This window comes from Daucus carota, chromosome 2 (genome assembly GCF_001625215.2).
Source record: "Daucus carota subsp. sativus chromosome 2, DH1 v3.0, whole genome shotgun sequence".
In the NCBI taxonomy this organism is placed as follows: Eukaryota; Viridiplantae; Streptophyta; class Magnoliopsida; order Apiales; family Apiaceae; genus Daucus; species Daucus carota.
Window position 1 is genome coordinate 54,975,572 of NC_030382.2, and position 23,717 is coordinate 54,999,288.

General features: G+C 33.4%; 1 protein-coding gene, 1 long non-coding RNA gene and 1 pseudogene across 3 annotated transcripts; all 3 read left to right on the forward strand.

The window, feature by feature from the left end:
• The first annotated feature begins 6,152 nt into the window (after positions 1 to 6,152).
• Positions 6,153 to 16,448, forward strand: LOC108208617 (cysteine-rich receptor-like protein kinase 10; annotated as a pseudogene).
• LOC108208625 (uncharacterized) lies at positions 10,832 to 14,383 on the forward strand. Of its 2 annotated transcripts, XR_010289273.1 has the most exons (4): positions 10,832 to 10,993; positions 11,082 to 13,673; positions 13,761 to 13,794; positions 13,914 to 14,383. It is a non-coding gene; the product is annotated as an uncharacterized LOC108208625 (long non-coding RNA). The 2 variants fall into 2 exon arrangements; XR_010289272.1 differs by having other exon boundaries at positions 10,832 to 13,673.
• A 3,220-nt stretch (positions 16,449 to 19,668) lies between the features above and the next one.
• LOC108208619 (cysteine-rich receptor-like protein kinase 10) lies at positions 19,669 to 22,887 on the forward strand. The gene is made up of 7 exons (XM_017379152.2): positions 19,669 to 20,525; positions 20,603 to 20,743; positions 21,054 to 21,178; positions 21,309 to 21,519; positions 21,710 to 21,947; positions 22,078 to 22,228; positions 22,356 to 22,887. The coding sequence occupies exons 1-7, from the start codon at positions 19,742 to 19,744 to the stop codon at positions 22,692 to 22,694; spliced, it is 1,989 nt and encodes a 662-aa protein (XP_017234641.1). The 5' UTR covers positions 19,669 to 19,741; the 3' UTR covers positions 22,695 to 22,887.
• Positions 22,888 to 23,717: the final 830 nt, after the last annotated feature.

The following is a 23,717-nucleotide window of genomic DNA, read 5'->3' on the forward strand; positions in this document are numbered from 1 at the left end:
GTCTTTTTTTACTAACAGATTTTGTTCAGGTCCATTTGAACGAACTACGCATCTGAGATATGAAAACCCCAGATCTTAAAAGTAGACATTAGGGGGTGTTCGGATGGGAATGAAAATCAGTATCTCATGGGTGTGGATTTAACTACCAATCGAGAGTGATATTCTCATTCCATATAACAAAATTGTTGATACAAACACCAGCATATTAATTTGAAATTTTGAATCTTGTTAACCGAAGTCATTAGCAATGAACCAAACAGCCCCTAGATGAGGAGATTCGCAAACGAAAACCCCAAACAGGAAAAGATTTAGCCACCGGTGAGAAAATGGAGTCATATTTTCTTTCCTGTTGTTTTGTAAACAAATCTTAAGTTCCAATATCAGTTAGATGTTAAATATAAATATGTAAATCGCATGATCTGAACCGTGTTCGAATAAATTGAAGACAACTGACGAGTACTCGAAAACTGGTGCGGACACCGGATTATCAATCGACAAAAACTCGTAAAGAAAAAGTAGGCGGCATAAAACAATTTAAACATACACTAAACATCATGTATCGAAAATATTGTCTCGTGTAAGCACTTACTGTGTAAATTTACCCACACAAATAAATCACCATAAAGACAATCAACACAAGTTCATACTAGGAGCGGTATCGCTTTTCCTTATGGTGATGAATTTGTTTGGGTAATCCTCCACAGTTCCTGTGCTAATTCTACAACAAAAGCAGCTCCGTCGGAAAAGCCTTATATTGTCCTAGTAGAAACTTTGGCAATGAGTATCATGAACGGTGTTGGTATATATAGGAGAGGAGAGGAGAGGCTATCAATTGTTCTAGGGTTGAGCTCGCTCAATTTGAAGGAGGCTGAGATGTGGAATTGGGATTATTAATTGTCACTGCTGCTATTACTTTGGTTTTCAAAAAAGATGCTCTAATTTGAATGCTTTGTCAAAAGCAACGTTGGGCGGATCGCTTTGGTAGGGAATCATATCGATAAAGTTGAACTGGGCTTCTTTATGCCAATTTCAACTTCATCTTATTTGCCGTAAAATACTCCTTCGGAATTTAACGTTCATTTACCGTATAATATATATTTTTTTATTTTTAAATTTACTTTTTGTAAATAAGTTGAAAAATGAAATTTTATTTATAAAAATAAAATAAAAGATATACTCCTTCTCTTCCTTTTTATATGTCCATTTTTAAGAAAAAAAAACACGTACCAAGATATAATTGTTTCTTTCAGAAAAATTTTGAGTGCCGCTTATTAATATTTTGATTATCCCTAATCAATATCTTCAAAATAGTGGACCCAACTACTAAATTTTAAATAAATCAAGTTTTGAAAATTGAAATTATGGAAAAAAAATTTGAAAAATTATCATTAAATTTATTTTGAAAGTGTAAATAAACACGTAAACATGATTAAAATTTACTTCAAAACTAGACATGTAAAAGAGTCTGGAAAGAGTAGTAGGTAATTATGCGATGAATGTATTTAAATCGTAGACACAAATTCAACCAATTCATCTACTTTGCATGTATAATTAGTCTTCTATTATTATTATTTTATGACATTATATCCAATGTGTATATATCTTAACAATATCATGATTTATGCATAAGCATCATGATATTCAATGGGTATAATTACATAATTATTATGATTATATCGTGTGTCAACTTTCATATTTTTAAAAATATTTTAAAAGAGTACAATGTCTTTCTTTCTATTTCCAGCGATGCCAAAGATGAGAATAGCTTTGGAAGCAACAAAGAAATGGGAGTGATCCTTGATGAGTAATTTGAGAGTGAGTGAGAAAACAAGAGCAGCCGAGAACACTTTAACCTGATTGCCTTCACACTCATGCCAACAATTTATCACCACAATCAAATCAAAGGTTCTCATATTTGTAATGATATATTTGGATTTTTCCAAATTTATTTATTATCTTGAATTAAAACAAAAAGAAATAACCATTTTTAAGCATATCCAACTTTGAACTTTGTATCAGCAATAGAATATATAATTTTATTTTTGTATATTCAATTATTAATTAAATATATATAGATAAAAACAGAGTACTGATATATGCGCATCCTAATTTAATTTATGCACACCCGCGCCTTATTTTATATCAAATTACGCTTGTCCTATATCATTTCAACCAAATATTTTATTAATTCAAAGGGGTAATTTAATACAAACTAAATGAAAAGATGTGTATAAATAAATTTAATGTGTGCATAAATCAGCATCTTAAAATATTAAACCATTGATAACTTTTAATTAAGTATATAACACAAGCACGATTGGATAGCACAAGTGGTGGATTTATCCTTTGTTGTCCTGGGAGACCCGGATTCGACTCTGACTCACCCGAAAAGTATTAAAACAGATACTAATTTGTAAGGCATATAAGCCTTGTCAAAAAAAGTATATAACACAATTGTGAAACACACCAATGCATATCTAATCTAGATTTCTTGGCTGATGACGAAAAGTGAAAAATAAAGACTCAATTCGCACTTTGATATGTAATATTTGTTATTTTTAAGTAATTATATTAGATTAAATTTTATTTTCCTCACTGTAATATTTCATAATTTAATAAATCTTATTTTAATATAACAACTTTTTTATTATTAGTAAAAGATAGAAATATTAATATATGAATAATTGAAATAATATATATCAATATATAACTTTGAATTTTAAATTAAAATAAAACATATTTTCATCTAAATTTTATTTAAATTTAAATTAAAGTAAACTTTCATATTTTCATCTAAATTTTATTTAAATTTAAATTAAAGTAAACTTTCATTGCGGGGGACTTTAGGTTTTCCAGGAAATAAGAAGTGGGCGCAGTAAAGACTAAAGAGTAAAGAGTCTCTAGGTGGACTACAGCTCGTTTGAATGAGTTTATATCTGATAAAACTGATAGCTTAAAATGTTATGTTTAGGTAATTTTGACTTATGATTGGTTATGAGTTATTAAAAATATAATAATAAAAATAAAAATAATTTATGAACAACTTATGATTCAGGAGTAATTTTTATTAAAAAAAGAGTTAAAAGATTTAGCCACCGAAAAAGTACATCAAACTAACTTTTGGTTTTAAGCAAGTTTTTGGTTTATTTCTGAATTTAAAGTAACTTCTGACTTATTACAAACAGATATTTTTCAATTTAAGATGGATTTAAGCCCGTGCAAACGCCCTCAAGATTACCAACTTTGAATTTTCCTCTGCCTATCTGTTATGTTACTCCTGTCTTCATCAATAATAAGAGACTCTCCCCTGCAAACAACTGAGGATAATAATAATAATTGTTGGAGAAAAGGACAACTGAAGTCTAGAAATTCGCGGAAGTGTTGTTTAAATTTTCTATATAATCTTTCCTTCTTTAATATTTTTTTTGTCAATACTAAATTCCTATGAATACGCAATTACGTATACCTCAGTATACCTGTAAAATATTAAATAAAACGGACAATCTTTGATTAGAATATTTATTTTTACGTCACAAATTTGTGATTTTTCTTTTTATTTATGTACCCAGTTTAAATTGTGTGATAATTTCTTTTAGGCGTTTTACACATACCATAATGTGATGACACGCATATATGATCGGCCAACTATTATGAATTTATTTATGCAATTGTTTAAGTAATTTGGTTAGAATAATTATTAGACTCAATTTGTTTGGGTGGCATAGATAGGGTTGAAATCTTAGTACTGATACTAAAATAAATATTAATTTAAGATATTTTGTTAATAATATTTTGTTAATTAATCATATTCATATAAAATAATTTTGATGTAATACTTAGTAATTGAATTATACATTATTTTTTATTTGAATATAAATCATAATCAATTTTTAAAATAAATATCAAAAATCAGATACATAAATCTAATAGGATTCATTTGATATATCCCGCCTTTCCCGGCTTGCATTATATATTAGCGAATGTACTTCAGTCCACGACTTGGTATAAGTATAGATAATATCTGGACAGGTTATATTTGGGAGAGAGAAGGTAGTACGAAAATAACTTATAAATATATTGATCAGTTAAAATAGATATATAAGATATTATTTAAAATTTGATGAATTCATATATGTTTCGATGTTTCGATATTAATTATATTTGTTAATTATAATTTAAAAATAATATATCTATGTACATGTTTAGTCATTCCTACAAGATTGATCATAATAATAGAACAGGGATAGTATCGTAGTATGATATTCAAGTCATAAGCAACGTGCATAGCATCGTATTATGATGCATCATATTTTATTAGGGATGACAGTTTTACCCGATCCGATGGATACCCGACCCGTTCCGATCCGATTGGGTCTACCCGAACCCGATTTTTTTGGATCTGGATCTGGGTCTGGATTTTATTGTTAGACCCGAAAGAGTTTGGATCTGGATCTGGATCTCAGGTATTCCGAACCGAGACCCGACCCGAAACCCGATTTAAACCCGATTCGAACCCGAAACCCGATAAAAACCCGATACAATATATTATATAGGGAAGTGCTCGAATACAAACTAAGTTAGTGTACAAACTACAAACTCAATATAAGCCCTTGGATGAATCTAATCCAATGGTCCCGCAGGGGCAACCACACACCAGTTAATATACACCCTGTCACACATGATCCGCAGATTCCCCTCCGTTTTTAATTTGAATTTTCCCGTTAATCGGTGAACTTTTTTTGAAATCCGACTTCACTGTATTTTTGTTCATCTCGCAACGATCAATTTCCATACCATATGTGCTATATTTCGAATTGATTTAGAGACTTTTTAATTTTAGTTTGTAGTTTGTACGCTAAGATGGTTTGTACCAGAATAGGACCCATATTATATATATATATATATATATATATATATATATATATATATATATATATATATATATATATATATATATATATATATATATATATATATATAGGCAAGTGCTCAAATACAAACTCCTTAGTGTACAAACGTACAAACAATCACTAAATGATTGAACATAATCACTAAATCTACCAGGAGGGTCTGATGGAGAGATAAGGGGAGGGGAGCACTTACGGGGCGGCATAGCCGAGTGGTGGTGCCGCGACGCCGGCGCAAGGGCAGTGCTAGAAACACGATTGAGGGAGATGAGAAAAGCAGTGGTGAATGTGTGTGTTTGTGTGTGTATAGCACTAATCGGTGATGGAACAACCAGAGAGAGAGAGAGCCGCTAGCAGTGGTGGTGGTGGTGGTTGGTGGTGGTAGGTGGTGGGTGGTGGTGAGAGAGAGAGAGGCGCTGGGCAGTGGTGGTTGGTGGTGGATGGTGGAGAGAGAGAGAGAGTGGCGCTGGGCAGTCGTGGTGGTGGTGGGTGGGGTGGTCGTGGTGGTGGTGATTGGAGGTGATTGTGGTGGCGGTGGTGATGGATGGATGTATGTATTTGTTAAATTAAAATATGCTAATCACTAAATATTATTGTCATAATCACTGGTTTGTACGTTTGTACAGTAAAGAGTTTGTACTGGAGTAAGACCCTATATATATATATATATATATATATATATATATATATATATATATATATATATATATATATATATATATATATATATTGTGTTTAATGTAAAGTATATATATTGAAATATTGTGAATTATTAGGTATGAATATTAACATTTTACTTAATTTTATATGCTCAATACAGAATTTATATTCATTTCATTAGTATTTTTCTCAGTTATTCTGCATTAAAAAATCTAAATATAATAAAATATAAAATATAAATGATAAGTTGAATGATTGTATACAATTAAGTTAACATGTTTCACGTGTTTATTGTTTTAGACGAAACTTGTAAAACCTTTTTTATGTTCCTAAATTTTAAAAAAAAATCAATCATCACATTTTTTTATAGATATATAATTTTTATTTTTTATTTAATTTTATTTTTTAAATACCCGAATTAGACCCGAACCCGAACCGAAATCCCGAAAAAACCCGACGGATCGGATCTGAATCTTCATTTTCCAGACCCGGATCCGAACCCGAACCGACCCGAAATATAATGGATCGGGTCTGGATCTCAGAAAACCCGACCCGGCCCGTTGCCATCCCTATATTTTATTCATCCTCGTCTTATTTATGTAACGCAAAGTTTGACTTCCCATCCATTTTCTTGAACATGTGAACCATTTCAGAGGCCTAATCACAAGTCCAAAACTGGCAAACCCGGAGTTTATTCCAAGATCAGTGATTCAATGATCTAATGGCCTCTAGTGTATCGGTATTAATCATTTTTAGTCTTCTTATAGGCAGTATCTCTGTTAGCCAGTCCACTTTCGTAACCAATGTCTGTGGAACTAATGGTAACTATACACGTAACAGTATCTACAATAGAAACCTGGACAGCGCTCTAGCCAACCTGTCTTCTATCGCAGAGGCTAGCGACTCCGGTTTCTATAACGCCTCGGTTGGCAGGGACTCGGACAGGGTTAACGTACTCGTGCTTTGCAGAGGCGATGTTCAACCTGATATATGCAGAAGCTGTGTGAATGACTCGATTAAAGGGCTAAGAAAGCTATGTCCGAACCAAAAGGAGGCTGTTGAGTGGTACGATGAGTGCATGTTAAGGTACTCCAATGATTCGATTCTTAACAACTTAGTCACTGATCCGACTATGCTGTTATCTAATGTGAATAATGCAAGTGATATGGTTTAGTTCAATCAAGACCTTAGAGGTCTGCTGGATAATTTAAAAGGACAAGCTGTGGAAAAAAAGTTTGCTACAGGGAATATAAGCGGCCGAATTTTTTGACTATTTACGGGCTGATGCAGTGCACCCCTGATTTATCCTCAACGCAGTGCGGTGATTGTTTTGATGAAGCTATCAGAGATATCCCATCTTGTTGCAGTGGAAAAGTAGGTGGCCAGATCATGAAGCCTAGTTGTAGACTTAGGTTCGAGGTTGAACGTTTTTATAACGAGACGATCAGAGTTGATGCACCACCCCCACGGCCACAGGTTCCTCCACCACCATCATCAGTGCCTCCTCCAGGTAAAGCTTTCTTGCTGAGAAATGAATTTCCATGGCATATTAATTAATCCTTGAACCCTTATATAGTTGTTCATATGAAGGCTTGGGTCAAATTTAAATAGTTTTCGACCTCTTTCAAATTTTCTAGTATGTTTTACAGGCAAAGGTCTGTCGGCCTACTATACGCCTGTTTGGTTAGCAGAAGCAGAAGCTTCTGCTTTTCTTGATCCGTTTGTGTAAATAGGTAGAAGCACGTTTAAGAATTTGTGAATACTAGCTTTTCTCTCAAAGCTTCTATTTTTTTCCAAACACTTAATTAACTTATTTACTTCTCACTTCTATTCCACTTCTTTAATTTAAGCAAGAAGTTACTTCTTTTGAATTAACCCAAACAACCCATGTACAGTAGTGATGGGACTTTTATGAAGGGAGTGTTTAGTTTGATATGATAGTTTGCCTGAATCAGAAATTACTGGTGCTTCAGCGGATAGCTAGTCACCCAGCAAGGATTATGATTGAGCCAGTTTCTCCCTGCTTCTCGAAAAAAATTAAATCGTAGTAATCGACTAGACTTAGAAATTGCTCTCTATTGTTTCTCAACTACTTATAAATTTGTGCTTTGTGCAGGCAAGAAAGATGGTAATACCATGCGGACGGTAATAATAGTTGTTGTCATAGTTGGTTCTGCTGTACTCCTGCTTATTTTGTTTTGCATCTGCAGAAGGAAGGCAACGCAAAATAGTGCTACCGGGACTTATCTGTGTAAGTTTCGTGTTATTACTTATTATCTTTATTTAGAACTTGCCCAGATTATAAAGTGATAATGTTATTTGAACCATTTAAAGTCTATGTTAAACAATTTTTTTTTGTGTGTCGTGTTGTAGATGACAATGTAGAAGATATTAGGAGCGATGAATTCTTGCAATACGACTTCACTACGATAGAAGTTGCTACAGATTTCTTCTCAGATGTCAATAAGCTTGGTCAAGGTGGATTTGGAGCTGTTTATAAGGTACACTACGTCATAGATGGGCTAATGAAACGCTTAATCTAAGCACGTGTTACAATAGCTAGGCATATTTTGACATAATGAAACACTACTCGAGACGTATTACAATAGCCAAAATGCGGTGTTACAATAGACGTGACAGTGTTGCAACAATGTAACGCCACGTCCAACTGTTACAATAGTTTATTTAATTGATTATTTAATTAATTAGTTAATTAAATAAATAAATAAATAATGGGCCCCACCACTTGTGGTCCCCACCTGTGGCCCACTACTGCTGACGTGGCAGTGGTGGGTCCCACGTTATTTGCATAAATAAATAATTAATTTTTCAAAACAATTATTTATTTAATTAAATAAATATTTAATTATTTAATTAAATAATTTATTATTATTAAATATCCACCACTTGTGGGCCCCACTACTGCTGACGTGGCAGGTGGGTCCCACAAGTGGGGCCCCACTACTGCTGATGTGGAAGGTGGGTCCCACTAGTCGGGCCCCACTACTACTGACGTGGCAGGTGGGACCTGCTGACGTGGCAGGTGGGTCCCGCTGACGTGTTTGTGGGCCTCTTTCCTGCTGACGTGGCTATGGTGGGTCCCACCTTGACTGATGACGTGGCGCTACTATTGGCAGGTGGGTCCCATGTGGGCCCCACTCCTGCTGACGTGGCAGGGGGTCCCACATGTGGGCCCCACTCCTGCTGACGTGGCAGGTGGGTCCCACATGTGGGCCCGTTTATTGCTGCCCCCGCTGACGTGTTTGTGGCCTTGTGGGCCCCTTTCCTGCTGACGTGGCTGTGGTGGATCCCACCTTGACTGGTGACGTGGCGCAACTACTGTAGTATAGCTAGTAAAAATTTTGTAAGGTTTGGGAATTGAACCCATGACCTCCCATGAAAGGGTAAGTGTTTTAAATTGCATAACTTATATATAACCTAAGTTTGTTTTCAAAATCATGATTAAATGAAACCTTGATTAATTAATTATTCAATTAATTAATTAATTAATTAATTAGTGGGTCCCATATGTGGGCCCCTCGTTACTTGAATGAACAACTAATTTAATTAATTAATTATTTATTTAATTAAATAAATATTTAATTAATTTATATATTTATTTATTATAAATAAATATTTTAATCTCTTTTAAGACGATCCAACCGTACGGATGATATTAAATATCCTTCTAGTGTTGGGAAAAAATAATCGAAAAATAGAATGCCTGGGTTATGTCGTATATCCGCAGTATACATTGTGTGGCACGTGATACTTGCATTGGGAATCGTCATGATTTCAGTGTTCATCTTTTTTAATGGCTTTTAAGACGATCCAACCGTACGGATGATATTAAATACCCTTCCTAGTGTTGGGAAAAAATAATTGAAAAATACAATGCATGGGATGTGTCGTATCTCAGTAGTAAATGTTGTGTAGCACGGGATACCAGTATTGGGGATCGTGATGGTTTCACTGTTCGTTTTTTTTAAATATCTTTTAAGACGATCCAACCGTACGGATGATATTAAATACCCTTCCTAGTGTTTGGAAAAAATAATCGAAAAATATAGTGCACATGTTGTGTCGTATCTCAGCAGTATACGTTATGTAGCACAAGATACATGTATTGGGGATCGTCATGATTTCACTGTTCGTTTTTTTTGAATGTCTTTTAAGACGATCCAACCGTACGGATGATATTAAAAACCCTTCCTAGTGTTTGGAAAAAATAATCGAAAAATATAGTGCATATGTTTTGTCGTATCTCAGCAGTATTCGTTGTGTAGCACAAGATACATGTATTGGGATCGTCATGATTTCACTGTTCGTTTTTTTTTGAATGCTTTTAAGACGATCCAACCGTACGGATGATATTAAATACCCTTCTCAGTGTTGGGAAAAAATAATCAAAAAATATAATATTTGGATTGTATCATATTTTAACATAAAACCATATTATAATATTATAAATATATTAAAAATAAATAAACAAATTGTGTCTCAAAAATAGAGGCGGGATAGTTTCCCCCCAAATGAAATCATGTGCGGTATATTCCCCCGAAATCAGCTAAGTCCTCATTTCTATCTCTCTGATCTCTCTCTTCCATCTCACTCTTTTCTCCTCTCTCCTCTCTCTGAAGATAGAAACGGTCCTCACTCTTGGCGACATCTCCCCTCACCTCGCTCTGACCTCACCTCGCCTCGCCTCGCTCTGACCTCACCTCGCCTCGCTTCGATCTCACCTCAACCGTACGAATCAGGGTTTGAAAATTAGGGTTTCAGAATTTGGGCGTTTTGAAGTTTGGGGGTTTAGATCTACGTTCTGTTATCACCACTCCTTCTCTGCACCCTCAGGTACTACTCTCTCTCTCTCTCCCTTTCTCTTTGTCTCTGTCTCTCCTTTCAATCTTTCTGTCTCTCTCTCCTTCTCTCTCGCTCACTATGTTGCTTATTTTTATATATGAGTCATGATAGTCTATGCTGTAATGTTTTGTTTTGTTTTATGTTATCTGAAACAGAGATAGGCACTGTTAGTGCTGTCTCAACAGTGCCATCTTATGATCCTATTTATGCAGGAAGCCACTAAATCTGAGTCCCTGGTCAGGAAACATATTACATTAGAATTTGCTTCATTTTCTGATAGAATAAAAGCAGTTGCCGAAGCTCCTAACTACCTTTATAAGAAAAGCTATATTGGTGGAGAGCAAAAAGAGTTTATTTGTTCTATATCTAAATCGATGTGGCGCTAAAAGCAATTGGTATGGATTTCCTATTTCTTTAGTAGACACTTCCCCATTTTTACTTGGGTCATGGTAATAATATATATTAATCATTTTTTGTCAATAATATACATTACTTGCATTGTTTAGATGATGTACATCTCTAGGGTCTGGTTTGATACAAGAGACTAAGACAGTGCCATTGGTGTAAGCTTCCTAGTTAATATGTGTTTGTAAATAACAAGAATGGATTTTAAAATTGATTCTAAAACAGCTAAATTATATCTCAATACAGTACCTTTCAGCTTGTAAAGCACATAGACTTTCTTCTCTTAGAAAGAACAAGCGTATGTAAGTGTAAGGAAAGGGAGGATGATTTAGATTCTCTGAAATCAAAAGGAGAGGATTGCAGAAATCTGGTATGCCTCACCCTTCTGCCTATCTCCCTCTCTGATCTACCCTTTCTATATATACGTGCACATAGCTACAGGATTGCAAGCTGAAATTCTCCCAGGTCTTTTATATACAGTATTAATAAAAGATAACCACAGTTCCTCAAGACTTCTTATTACTGGTAGATATGTTTCCTTTACTGGTGTCTAAGATTACCAGATGTCTAAGATTGCATTCTAGGAGAAGAATTTTGCTCAAATATATCTATTACTTGAAGATGTCCCTAACGCTGCACGTATTAATTTGTAAACTACAAACTGAAACTTGCAAAATATGATCAGTCACTCTGTAGCTTGTTAGATTTTTATATTTTAATACTTAATGGTCATTGTTTTGTCAAATCTTCTTGACGATAAACCATAGATATTCATGCTTCAGTTTTCTTTATGAATCCTGTCATTATCATCTGCATAATTTCTTTTGCAGATTAGTATTGGTTTTGTCTTTCATAATCCTATAAGTTAACTGGAAGTCAAAAGTTTTAATTACTAAAATAGTAATTATTGTAAGCTTCACTCTTAAACATGTCGGATTTTAATAATAAAGAGCTGTCATTTCACCTTGACAGTGTGGACTCTACAAGTGGTACCATCAAACTGAACTCTTGCAGGACCTCCAGATTCACTTTAATCCGAAACATATATATATTGCATTGATTGTTCAACTATATATGCCAGTTCTACATGCCTGCCATGAAACTTTTAATAGATTACTCATGAAACTAATTTATAGTATGTAAGTTATAGTATTAAATTCTGCAGGTTTCCTATCGTGTTTCACCCATTTACATACGTATCTTCCTTTCTTATCAGCATGAAAGAGAAATCTCTACGGTTGAGGATCCTTTTGATGCTCCAACATATAGTATCCCACAGAAACCAATGACATTTACTGAGGAAGCTTCATACAGTCTTTATATTCTTGCAGGTCTTGGAATAGCTGCTGACGCAGCCTATGGTATTTTCTCGGAGCTTATATTTACCCCAAAAGAGTAAGACGTAATTACATATCTAGCATTTTTAGCTAATATTAGTAAAATCTTCAAAATTGAGGATTTCGTCTTTCTTCATTTGCTGAATTTAATACATGCTTATATACACTTCAGTTGGTCCACCTCTCCCCTGCTGCTTTGTTAAGGTTTGTAAAATTACATATGTAATATATAATTTGATTTCACCAGTGGTAGTAAGCATGTCAATTGAGAGTATTAGTAGCAGAGTAATGGTCCTCCTGACTAAACCATTCCTGCATTTCACATTGTAGAAATGAATTTAATGAAGTATTAATTGGTAGTGTTGGCGGACATAATTCACTGTCTTTGAGGTGTATTTTAAAAAAATTTGTATCAACTTGTGTTATAGCCAGGGAATATAGTACAAAGGTAAGCCTTCTTTTTAATAACTTTACAAGTCCCAGAAAAATTAGCTAGGAATCTCATTATTAAATATTTCACATTTTGGCTTCATTAAATAGTACGACATTTTGGCGCTTTTGCAAGTTCAAGTTTTTGTGTTACTCTGTAGATATAGTTTATTATAATCTGTTTCTAGCTATGATGCACACTATGAGAAACAAATTAACATACTTAATTTAGTTGTTAGCATCGCTTTTTAAATCTATTCTTCTAGTGTCATATTGATGTCTTAAGTTTAAGTAACAAGTACTATTGATCTATTAGAACTAAATCTATTCTTTGTGCAACATTATAGTATATGGCCATCTAGTTTGCAGCTTCCACTTCATAATAATTTGTAATTGTAGCCGAATAGTAAAACTTTAGAAATGCATATGTAGGACAATAGCTTCTGATAGAAATCACATAATTTATAATAACGTGGAATTTATGAAAAAAAATAGATATTATTTACTAAGCAATAACTTCTATTACATATTTTAAGTACTTACACGTAGCACGAAAAAATTCAAAATAATTTGATTTACCTAATTCTCATTTTTAAAAGTTAATCTTATTTATTTATCAATATTTCATATTATATATATATTTTTTCTGAAGTACAATAATTCATATTTATTTAGATATATTTTTTTATAAATATATAAATAAAAAATTAACTATTATCACCTAAATATATATTTTTGGGGCCCTTTTACAGTTGGGGGCCCCAAGCGACCTCTTAACTGGTCTTAGTGTTGAGCTGGGGGTGGAGATGAATATAGTTTTATTAGTCCTGTTCCTGATGCTGGAAATTCACAAATCCAATCTTTTTACTAAGTTACTTAAGGTCCCCTGCGTGAATGCTTTCCTGTTATATACTTCATTTTCTATTAGATACCTACTTTCCTGTGTTTGTCCTATGTAGTTCTATATGAGCAAGCATCATTGACTGGCTATTGACCTCATGCCAACTTTTCAATTACTTCATATTGCAATTCCTTGAAAAAAAAGTTTGAAGATAAGATCACTGAGTTTCAGGTTAGTTTATGAATATGCTGGTATTTGTGTCTTATGTAATGTGTTAGTACTTTACAAAGTTTATGATTTGGTTTCGTATGCTTACAGACTCTGAGGCAAACCATTCATCATGTATCGAGAGGTGGTTCAAAGACGTGTTTTTACACGTTTTCTCAAGTTTTACCTTACATTATTTTCTTCTGCATCTTGTGGCTTTAGATTCTAAACAATTAAAAAATTTCTGCCTTTTTGATCTTTCAGTGATTGATACAAGAGCTGACCGGCTACTCCAGTTCCAAAATCTAAGGTCGAGGAGCTGAACGCAAATATTACTTAAAGTGAGCTCAACGCACCGCTTCTGGAACCACTCATGGCACCACTTCCGGCACCACCGATTCTTGAATATAACTGTTTCTGCGATTACCTTAGTTACTATGAATTTGTCGTACTTAATTTTGTAGTTAGATTGTTTTGATGTTGTGTTTCTTAAATGGTTTGGATGAGATTGTTTTATGTTGGACTTGCTGGAGGATGGTTGGATATTTGTTGTACTAGAGTTTGGTATTTGTAGTTTTAGCTGGATGTTTGGTGGGAAGTTTGGATGGATGTTTGTAGGATTATTTGTATTTTTATTGGGAGTGTTACAAAAACAATGCAGGCATTGCAGAATTTTTCAAAATATGTGTTACAATAGCTCATTTTAATGTTACGTTTGATTACTATTTGTGGTACATTAGTTGACTTAGTGTTACAGTAGACAAGTATACACTGTTGCAATAACACCTTTTTACTGTTACAGTAGTCATAATAAAAGGAATAAGCAGTGGGCCCCAAATGTGGTGATGTGGCAGTCCACTTGGCATTATGGCCCACAAAAGCTGATGTGGCGTAAAGCTGAGCAAAGTGGGACCCACGTGGCCCGGTGGGTCCCACAAGCTGACGTGTCTGGTGTGGGGCCCATAATATGAAGTGGCCCATATGGGACCCACATGCTGACGTGGCACTGTGGAACCCACATTCTGACGTGGCAAACTTGGTGGAATAAGCTAATGTATCACTGATTTACCGTTACAATATCCCTTTATAGTGTTACAGTAGGACGCTATTGTAATGCTTTTTAACTGTTACATTAGATTCCAGAATGTGTTACAATAGGGGGCAATTGTAACGCTCGCAAACGTAACGCCCATTAGTGTTACAATAGATCTATTGTAACGGTTTTTGGTCCTATCGTAACGTGATTTGAGCATTACAATTGGCTATCTATGGCGTAGTGGTAATAACACAAATAAGTTGAATACAAAATTGTTTATACTTTACAGATATAAGCTCACATCTTTTCATTTCTGATGTACCAGGGACTGCTGAAGAATGGCCAAGAAGTTGCCGTGAAACGTCTTTCAAGAGGTTCAAATCAAGGTGAACAAGAATTTAAAAACGAGGTTTTGCTGGTAGCACAACTGCAACACAGAAATTTAGTTAGACTTCTCGGTTTCTGTTACGAAGGCACCGAAAGACTTCTCATTTATGAGTTTCTGCCTAATGCAAGTCTTGACAACTTCATATTTGGTATGTGATTGTTCCTCGTCGTTCTTTGCTAATCCTTTCATTTGATTCCTGACAGTATTTAGTTACTGTCCTTCTCCTTGCTCTTTTATGTTAGCTCGCGGTACTATACTGAATTTTATAAATTAGCATTGCATGATTGGTTTCTACTGTAGAGTGTAGATTCGAGCAAGCGCTCAGTTCTGGATTGGCAAAAGCGATACAAAATTATAGGAGGAGTTGCTAGGGGACTTCTCTACCTTCATGAAGATTCTAGACTGCGAATTATTCACCGAGACTTGAAAGCTAGCAATGTTTTGCTAGATGCAGACATGAATCCTAAAATTGCAGATTTTGGCATGGCAAGATTGTTCGACATTGATGAAACCCAGGCAAATACAAGTAGAATTGTGGGAACATAGTAAGTTATCTAACATTATATATAATCAGGCACTTGTCACTAAAAGCTTAATTAGGATCATGCGCTATAGTATTTTATTTATCATTGTCTTCGGACAATTTGCTATCTTACATTGCAGTGGATATATGGCACCAGAGTATGCAATGTATGGACAATTCTCGGTTAAGTCTGATGTATTCAGCTTTGGCATATTAGCTTTGGAAATAGTAAGTGGTCAGAGAAACAACTGCTTTCGATATGGTGAGAATGTTGAGGACTTGGCCAGCTCCGTAAGTTTGATTATGTTTATGTACACTATTGCATTCTTTCTCAGATATCAATGATAAAGAATAATTGCATTTGATCGCGTTGTGTTCCTTTAGGCTTGGAAGAACTGGCGAGAAGGGAATGCAACTAATATTATAGATCCAATGCTACTGAACAGTTCTGAATCAGTACGCGAAATGATAAGATGCATTCACATCGGACTTCTATGTATACAAGGAAATGTTGCGGCAAGACCCACCATGGCATCGGTGATGCTTATGTTAAATAGCTTATCTCTCACTCTTGCAGTACCTTCAGAGCCGGCATTTTTTATGCACAGCAGCTTTGGTCCAGAAGTGTCCTTGCCTGAAGATACTAATAGTTCGATGGTGACTGACAAATCTAATAAAGCTAAAGATATATCTTCTGATTACTCTCTTGACAATGCTTCAAGGACAGATTTATATCCACGATGATCAGTTATAATGTGTTTAAATTGTTTGTGTACATGTTCAACTTTGATGTTTTTGCATTTAACATGCATATATTTTGCCTTCATTGTAAATTATTTATCCCAGACGAAATTATTTTGTAATATACTTATGTTGAAATATGTTTTACATACAAAATATAAAGGTTTCAAACTGGCTGCAACTTGCTTGTATGAAGCCGAAATCGCTGGTCATCGCCGAATTCCGATCAAGCGCATATCTGTTGCTCCCTCTATCTCATTTAATTCTATACGTTTCTTTTTCACTGTCCGACACACACTTCAATGCTCTTATAAAATATAATTTTATAACTTATTTTTAAAATTTTCTTTTTCTAAATAAAAATATGGGATTTTCTATGGTGTGCCCAATGGCACACAATAGTCCCTAACTTCAATAAAAATAGCTCCTTTTAATTGGTGGATGAATAATAAATGAGAATGGCCCCCCTGCATTCACATCAACTCCACCAATCAGAATAGGTCATTTTTATAGAATTTAGTGATTATTGTGTGCCCTTGGGCACACATTAGAAAGACCGTAAAAATATAACATTCAAACTTTTATACAGAAAAGAAAAATCTTAAAAATAAGTTATAGAATTATATTTTGGGTTAAATAGCTAATTCATCACTAACCTAACTGAAAACTCGCAACTGAGTAATGTTGTTGAAAAGATTTTCAAACACATCACCAAGTAATTAAAAACTTTCAAAATCATCATTCTCCATCAGTTCCGTCAAGTAGTTAACGGAAAGTTCAAAAAAAAAATTAAAAAAATCAAAAAAATTGGAAAAATCCTGAAAAAATTCAACAAAACCTGATTATTTTTTTTGAAAAATGTGAATAAAATAAAAGAAAATCAAAAAATTAAAAAAATAGAAAACAAAAAGTTTCAAACCTTTTTTTTATTCTTTTCAATTTTTCTAAAACCCGAAAAAAAAACTTGCCACCTAATTTTTTTCAAATTTTTTCAAATTCTTTTAAGATTTTTGAATTTTTTCAGAATATTTTTGAACTTTAGAATTTTTTTTCAGAATTTTTTGAATTTATTATGAATTTTTTGTTTTTTCTCCAAAATTTTCTAAATTTTTAATGTGTTTTTCAGATTGTTTTCAATTTTTTTAAAAAAAATTATTGAACTTTCTGTTAATCACTTAACGGAACTGACGGAGAATGATGCTTTTGAAAATTTTTAATTACTTGGTGATGCGTTTGAAAGTTTTTTCAACAACATGACTCAGTTGTAAGTTTCGGGTCAGGTTAGTGATGAATCAGCTATTTAACCCATTATACTTTACAGGAACATCCGTGTCGCGTCCCCGTCCCCTAATGTATATAACTCAGGGCGAACGAGGGAGTATTAGTCAAGCACTAACACCCTATCATTCCTCAGCCTTGTACACACCCCGCCCATTACATTCGAGAGCTAAGGGCATCTCCAACAGGAATCCAACATATTATTATGCTAAGGCAGTTTTATGCTAAGGCAGTTTTGCCCAAACCACTCTAATCGTGGATTGAAAAGTGATCCAAATTCGGATTAGTGAATAGTACTTGTCCAAATTTGGATATGATCCAAATCTTTTTAACATTAAAATATTATTACTTTTTTTGTTTTTGAAAATTATTTGATGATTTTGTTAATGTTATTAAGGATATATTAATAAAGATTAGAATATAATTAAAACAACGATTAATTATAAATTAAAATTTCAAAATATATAAAAAATTTAAAATACATAAAATTTCAGCAATTTATCAATCTCTATAGAAAAATTAAAGATAAAGATGTCCATCTTTAACTTCGAAATACACTAATTGAGCATTTGTGGGAAGAATATATTAATTCTGTGAATTAATATTTTAATATATTCTTTTAATACTTTTAATATATTTTTATATATCGTTTTATCTTTCTCGAATTATTTTGTGATATTTTATATTTGTCTAGTCGTTGATTGTATTATTATAATTATTGATGAAATTAGTTAATCATTTATTAAAATATTTAAAATCAAAGTATATGAATATTTTAAAGACGAATGAATTTGGATCTATATTTGGGTCACATGATTGGAATAAGATTTGGATCTCACCCTAAATTTGGATTATTTGATGATCCAAATTTGGATTTATGGTTGGAGTTGGCCTAAGATATTATCAGATTCAATAAATTTTAATAAGTATCATCTAATTTTTAAGTATAATTTTTAATATCCCGATTGAAATATTATTAGATTTTGTATTATAATTTAAATTTTAATTAAATATCTCAAAAATATTTATTTTTTAATTCAAATTAAATATATCAAAATTTCACAAGTAAAAAATAAAAAATAAAAACCCGATTAATACATCTTGAGTGTATACCTAGTCCAGCTCTTCCAACTACATGTCAAGTTTTCAACGCGCCTAGATGTGCAGAACTTCAGAATATATCAACACGCTCCTGTGCCGCTGTTTCTGTTCGACTGTCTCGTATTTATATACTATATTTTTTGTTCCACTCATTGATGTTTCTTTTCCATTTCACTCAATTTTATATAAAATAAAATTTCATCCACTACATTTTCACATCACACATATTTTATATATTAAATATTAATTTATCCCAGTATTATATCCACACTACACCTATTTTATAGTTTAATTCCATCACTTTACTCATTTCTTTATTTTTATTTATTAAATTATAATTTTTCTTAATATCCGTGTCAGATCCTTATATATAAAACATTAAAACTCCATGAAGGAGGGAATAACTGTTAAAGATGTAATACTGATAGTATATAAATTTGTTTTTAAACATAAGTGAGTAAATCGTGTATTTAATTAAATAACTGAAAGATTTTAGCCGATCCGGATTGAGACTAGACATGATTGGGTATTTTTATTGTTAAAAAATGAAAAATTAAAATTAATTTAATATTATATATGCTATCAAATATGTGCTTTTTATTCATAAAGATAAAAATATAATATAATTAAAAATATTTTTCTAAATAATCAATAATTTTTTTGACAGAAATGTTCATAAATTATTAATTTTCGAGCAAGGCAATAACATTATTTAAAAGTAGTAGCATTTGTTTTTCTCGGTAAACCACGTGTAATGTACCACCGTTTGTGTTCGGAAAGAGCGTAGAAATTGTTTGACAACTTCTCCCTTCACTAACACCCTTATTCAGAGCACGATTGGAAACGAAAATAAAAAACAATAATATTCCGATTATACTCATGGCTTTAATCACACGGGTCAACAAAATAAAAGAAATATTATATTCTAGTCTCATCACTCTCATCTTCTGCCAAGCCGCGCAATTTGACCATTCTAGATTCGAAGAGAATAAAACCAAAAATAGAAACTTACAATTCAAGAGATTATGGTTGTAATGTCGTATCCTGTAACATTGATCATTTTTGGTATTCTCATATGCAGTATTAATCTTAGCCATTCTATTATAATTGTCACAGTATGCGGAACTAAGGGTAACTACACGAGTAACAGTACTTACAATCGAAACCTGAATGCCGCTCTAGCCAACCTCTACTCGGCTGCAAGCACTAGCGACTCCGGGTTCTACAATGCCTCCGTTGGCCAAGGCTCTGACAGAGTTTACGCGATCGCGCTCTGTAGAGGCGACGTTGAACCTGATATCTGCAGAAGCTGCGTTAAAGACTCAATTGCATATATAACAGGGCAATGTCCTGACCAAAAGGAGGCTGTTGAGTGGTACTATGAATGCATGTTAAGGTACTCGAATAGCTCGATACTTAATAACATGGTGGCAGAGCCGACTAGAGCTTTGGTGAATGGGAATAATGCAAGTAATCAGGTTCAGTTCAATAAAGACCTTAGAGATTTGGTGGAGCGTTTGAGAGGACCAGCAGTTGAGCGAAAGTTTGCCACTGGGAGTATAAGTGGACCGGACTTTCTGACAATTTTCGCGCTTATGCAGTGCACACCTGATTTATCTTCACTGCAGTGCAGCGACTGTCTTAATCGGGCTATTACAGAAATTTCAACTCGTTGTTATGGATTAGGATGCCACTTAATGAAACCTAGTTGTAGGCTTAGGTATGAGTATGAACGATTTTACAACCAGACGACGACAACCAATGCTCCACCACCAGAGCTGCCTTCAACACCACCATCAGTGCCTCAAGGTAAATCACAAATTTTCCATAGCACTTTTTCAGATAATAACATATCCTCGTCTAATTTCTATGATTTTTTTGTGTAGTTGCTGGTAAAGGGGATAATAACGTGCCAACGGTAATTATTATTGTTGTTGTCATTGTTGGTTTTGTTATGCTCATGCTTCTTGTGGTTTGCATCATTAAAAGGAAGCGAAGGCAGAAGACTACTACCGGGGGAATGCTCAGTAAGTGTTACTATGTCTTCTGTCCGTTTCAATGACTTGGATAGATTGAAGAATAATATCAACTACACTTTCTGTAACTAAGATACAGTAAAACCCCGAAAAATGAATAATCTCATCAAATTAATAAATTTATCCAATCCCCATGGGGTTCAATTATCGAGGTTTTACTTGTATTGCCGTGCTGAATTCAAGTTAGTAATCTTCTCTGAAATTGGAGTAAAAGCTAAAGAGGTCACAATTGCATTGGTGGTCTATTATGTTCCCAGCAATATCGAGTAGTTGATTTATTCTTTTGTGTCTTGTTTTTCAGTTGATATGGATGATGTGAACAGCACCGAATCCTTGCAATACGACTTTGATACTGTTGAAGTTGCTACAAATCACTTCTCAGATAGCAATAAAATCGGAGAAGGTGGATTTGGGGCAGTTTACAAGGTAAGAACAGAGTTCAAGTGGGTCTTTACTTATCAGAAGGGTCAATATAATACAAGCTATAATACTTTTTGTAAAACAATTGCTTCTCTAAAGTTATCTTATCTTTGGCGTTGTATGTCCATTATTACAGGGCACACTACAAAATGGTCAAGAAATAGCTGTGAAGAGGCTGTCTCTGGGTTCAAATCAAGGACAACAAGAATTCAAAAACGAGGTTATTTTAGTGGCCAAACTGCAGCATAGGAATCTAGTCAGACTTCTTGGTTTCTGCTTCAAAGGAAATGAAAGACTTCTTATTTATGAGTTTGTGCCTAATGCAAGTCTTGACCACTTTATATTTGGTATGTTTTCTATTTATGCTTTGATTTTTGTCACAATTTTTTATTTATGCTTTGGTGATGGCCATTTTTGTAACTTATTCAGTATGAAGTTTAGGTTATCTTTTGAAAATAAGTACCTATATTCCTGTTACATGTCTAAGATACTAACTTCATTGGTGATGAATAATGATTATGGTTGTTTATCTTAAAGATTCAGTGAAGCGTTCATATATAGACTGGGAAAAACGATACAAGATCATAGGTGGAATTGCCAGAGGACTTCTTTACCTTCATGAAGATTCAAGACTACGGATCATTCATCGAGATCTAAAAGCGAGCAATGTTTTGCTCGATGCTGAGATGAATCCTAAAATTGCTGACTTTGGCATGGCACGGTTATTCAATTTGGATGAAACTCAAGGATCTACGGATAGAATTGTGGGAACATAGTAAGTCTTCTGACCAATTGTACCACTTTTGGCTGAAAGCATCAGATTTATATATAGTAGTAGCAATTATTTATTTCTGCGGTTTTATTAAAGTTGAATTTCTTTGGACAACTCTATTTGTGCATTGCAGTGGATATATGGCACCAGAGTATGCAATGCATGGGCAGTTCTCGGTGAAGTCTGATGTATTTAGCTTTGGTGTATTAGTTTTGGAAATACTAAGCGGTCAGAAAAACCATAGTTTTCGAAATGGAGATGACGTTGGAGACCTTACAAGCTTTGTAAGTTGTATTAATGCTCATAGAGTTCATGCATCAACTTCATATACTGAATGCATTCAATTAGCATACTTGATCACATTCATAATATAATGCAGTTATCATATCTGATCATACTAACTTCTCTCAGGCCTGGAAGAATTGGCGAGAAGGGACTGCAACTAATATTATAGATCCAGTACTCAGAAATAATCCAGCATCAATACGCGAAATGATAAGATGTATTCACATCGGATTACTATGTGTGCAAGAAAATGTTACAAACAGACCTGCCATGGCTTCAGTGATGCTTATGCTGAACAGTTTTTCTCTCACCCTTGAGGTGCCTTCCGAGCCTGCCTTCTTTATACCGAGTAACATTGATCCAGAACTGCCATTGCTTATGGATGATTCCAACTCAAGAGTTAGTGTCAAATCTAGCGATTACTCTATTGACAGAGCTCCAATCACCGATACATATCCACGGTGATTAATTACATTTACACAAGTGTTTGCTTTTATTGGTTTGTTACTGATTGCGTTCAACTTTGATAAGAAATTCTTCACCGAGGGTCAGGTATTAAAATTTTTGCCCGGATTTGAGAATTATTCTGCATTCCTGGAACTTTTATTTTTAATATCATGTACTCAAAATGTCAATATAAATAGAAATTTTTATTTTATTTTCGTGTCCCCTAAAAAGTTATCGGGTCAACTACACAGACAACAATAAGAAGCTTGGTTAATATGCATTTGGAGCTATTTTAACTCCAAAATTTAGTCTGTACCCCGACTTTTACTTTTATTAGTTTATATAATTTAGGAATATTTATAAATATACTGATTTTTTAGAAATTATTTACAAATATACTGTCAAGTTAAATTTTTTTAAAAAATACAATTTTTTTCTAAATTATTTACAAAAATACAACTTACAACTTCTGCAACCTCAACTGTTGCAAATTAAGTTGCATTGCAACTGTTGCAAATGAAGTTGCATAAGTTGCAAATGAAGTTGCAATGTTGCAAATGAAGTTCATAAGTTGCAAATGAAATTTCTCATTTGCAATGTTGCAAATGGTGTTGCAAAGTTGCAAGTCGTTGCAACTGTTGTCAAATGTTGTTGCAAATGAGGTTTCAGAAGTTGCAAATCGTATCTTTGTAAATGATTTATAAAAAATGGTATTTTTAAAAATATTGAAAGTTATTTTTGTAAAAAATTTCAAGATGTTAGGCAGTTATGAAAAAAACCCTAATTTAATAGGAATATATTTAGGATCTTTTGGATCAACTCAAAAAAAATGTTTATTGCTTATATGTGAAAAATTATTTTTAAATAAAAATTAATTTTAAATTAATTTATTGAAATTTTTTGATAGTTATAACTTAACGAGTATAAAGATTATGAATATAATAATAAAATAATATAAATTAAAATGATCTTATATATTTTTAAAAAATCAAATTTAAAAAATAAAAATAAATCATTAAAAAATTGAGGATTTCAAATCCT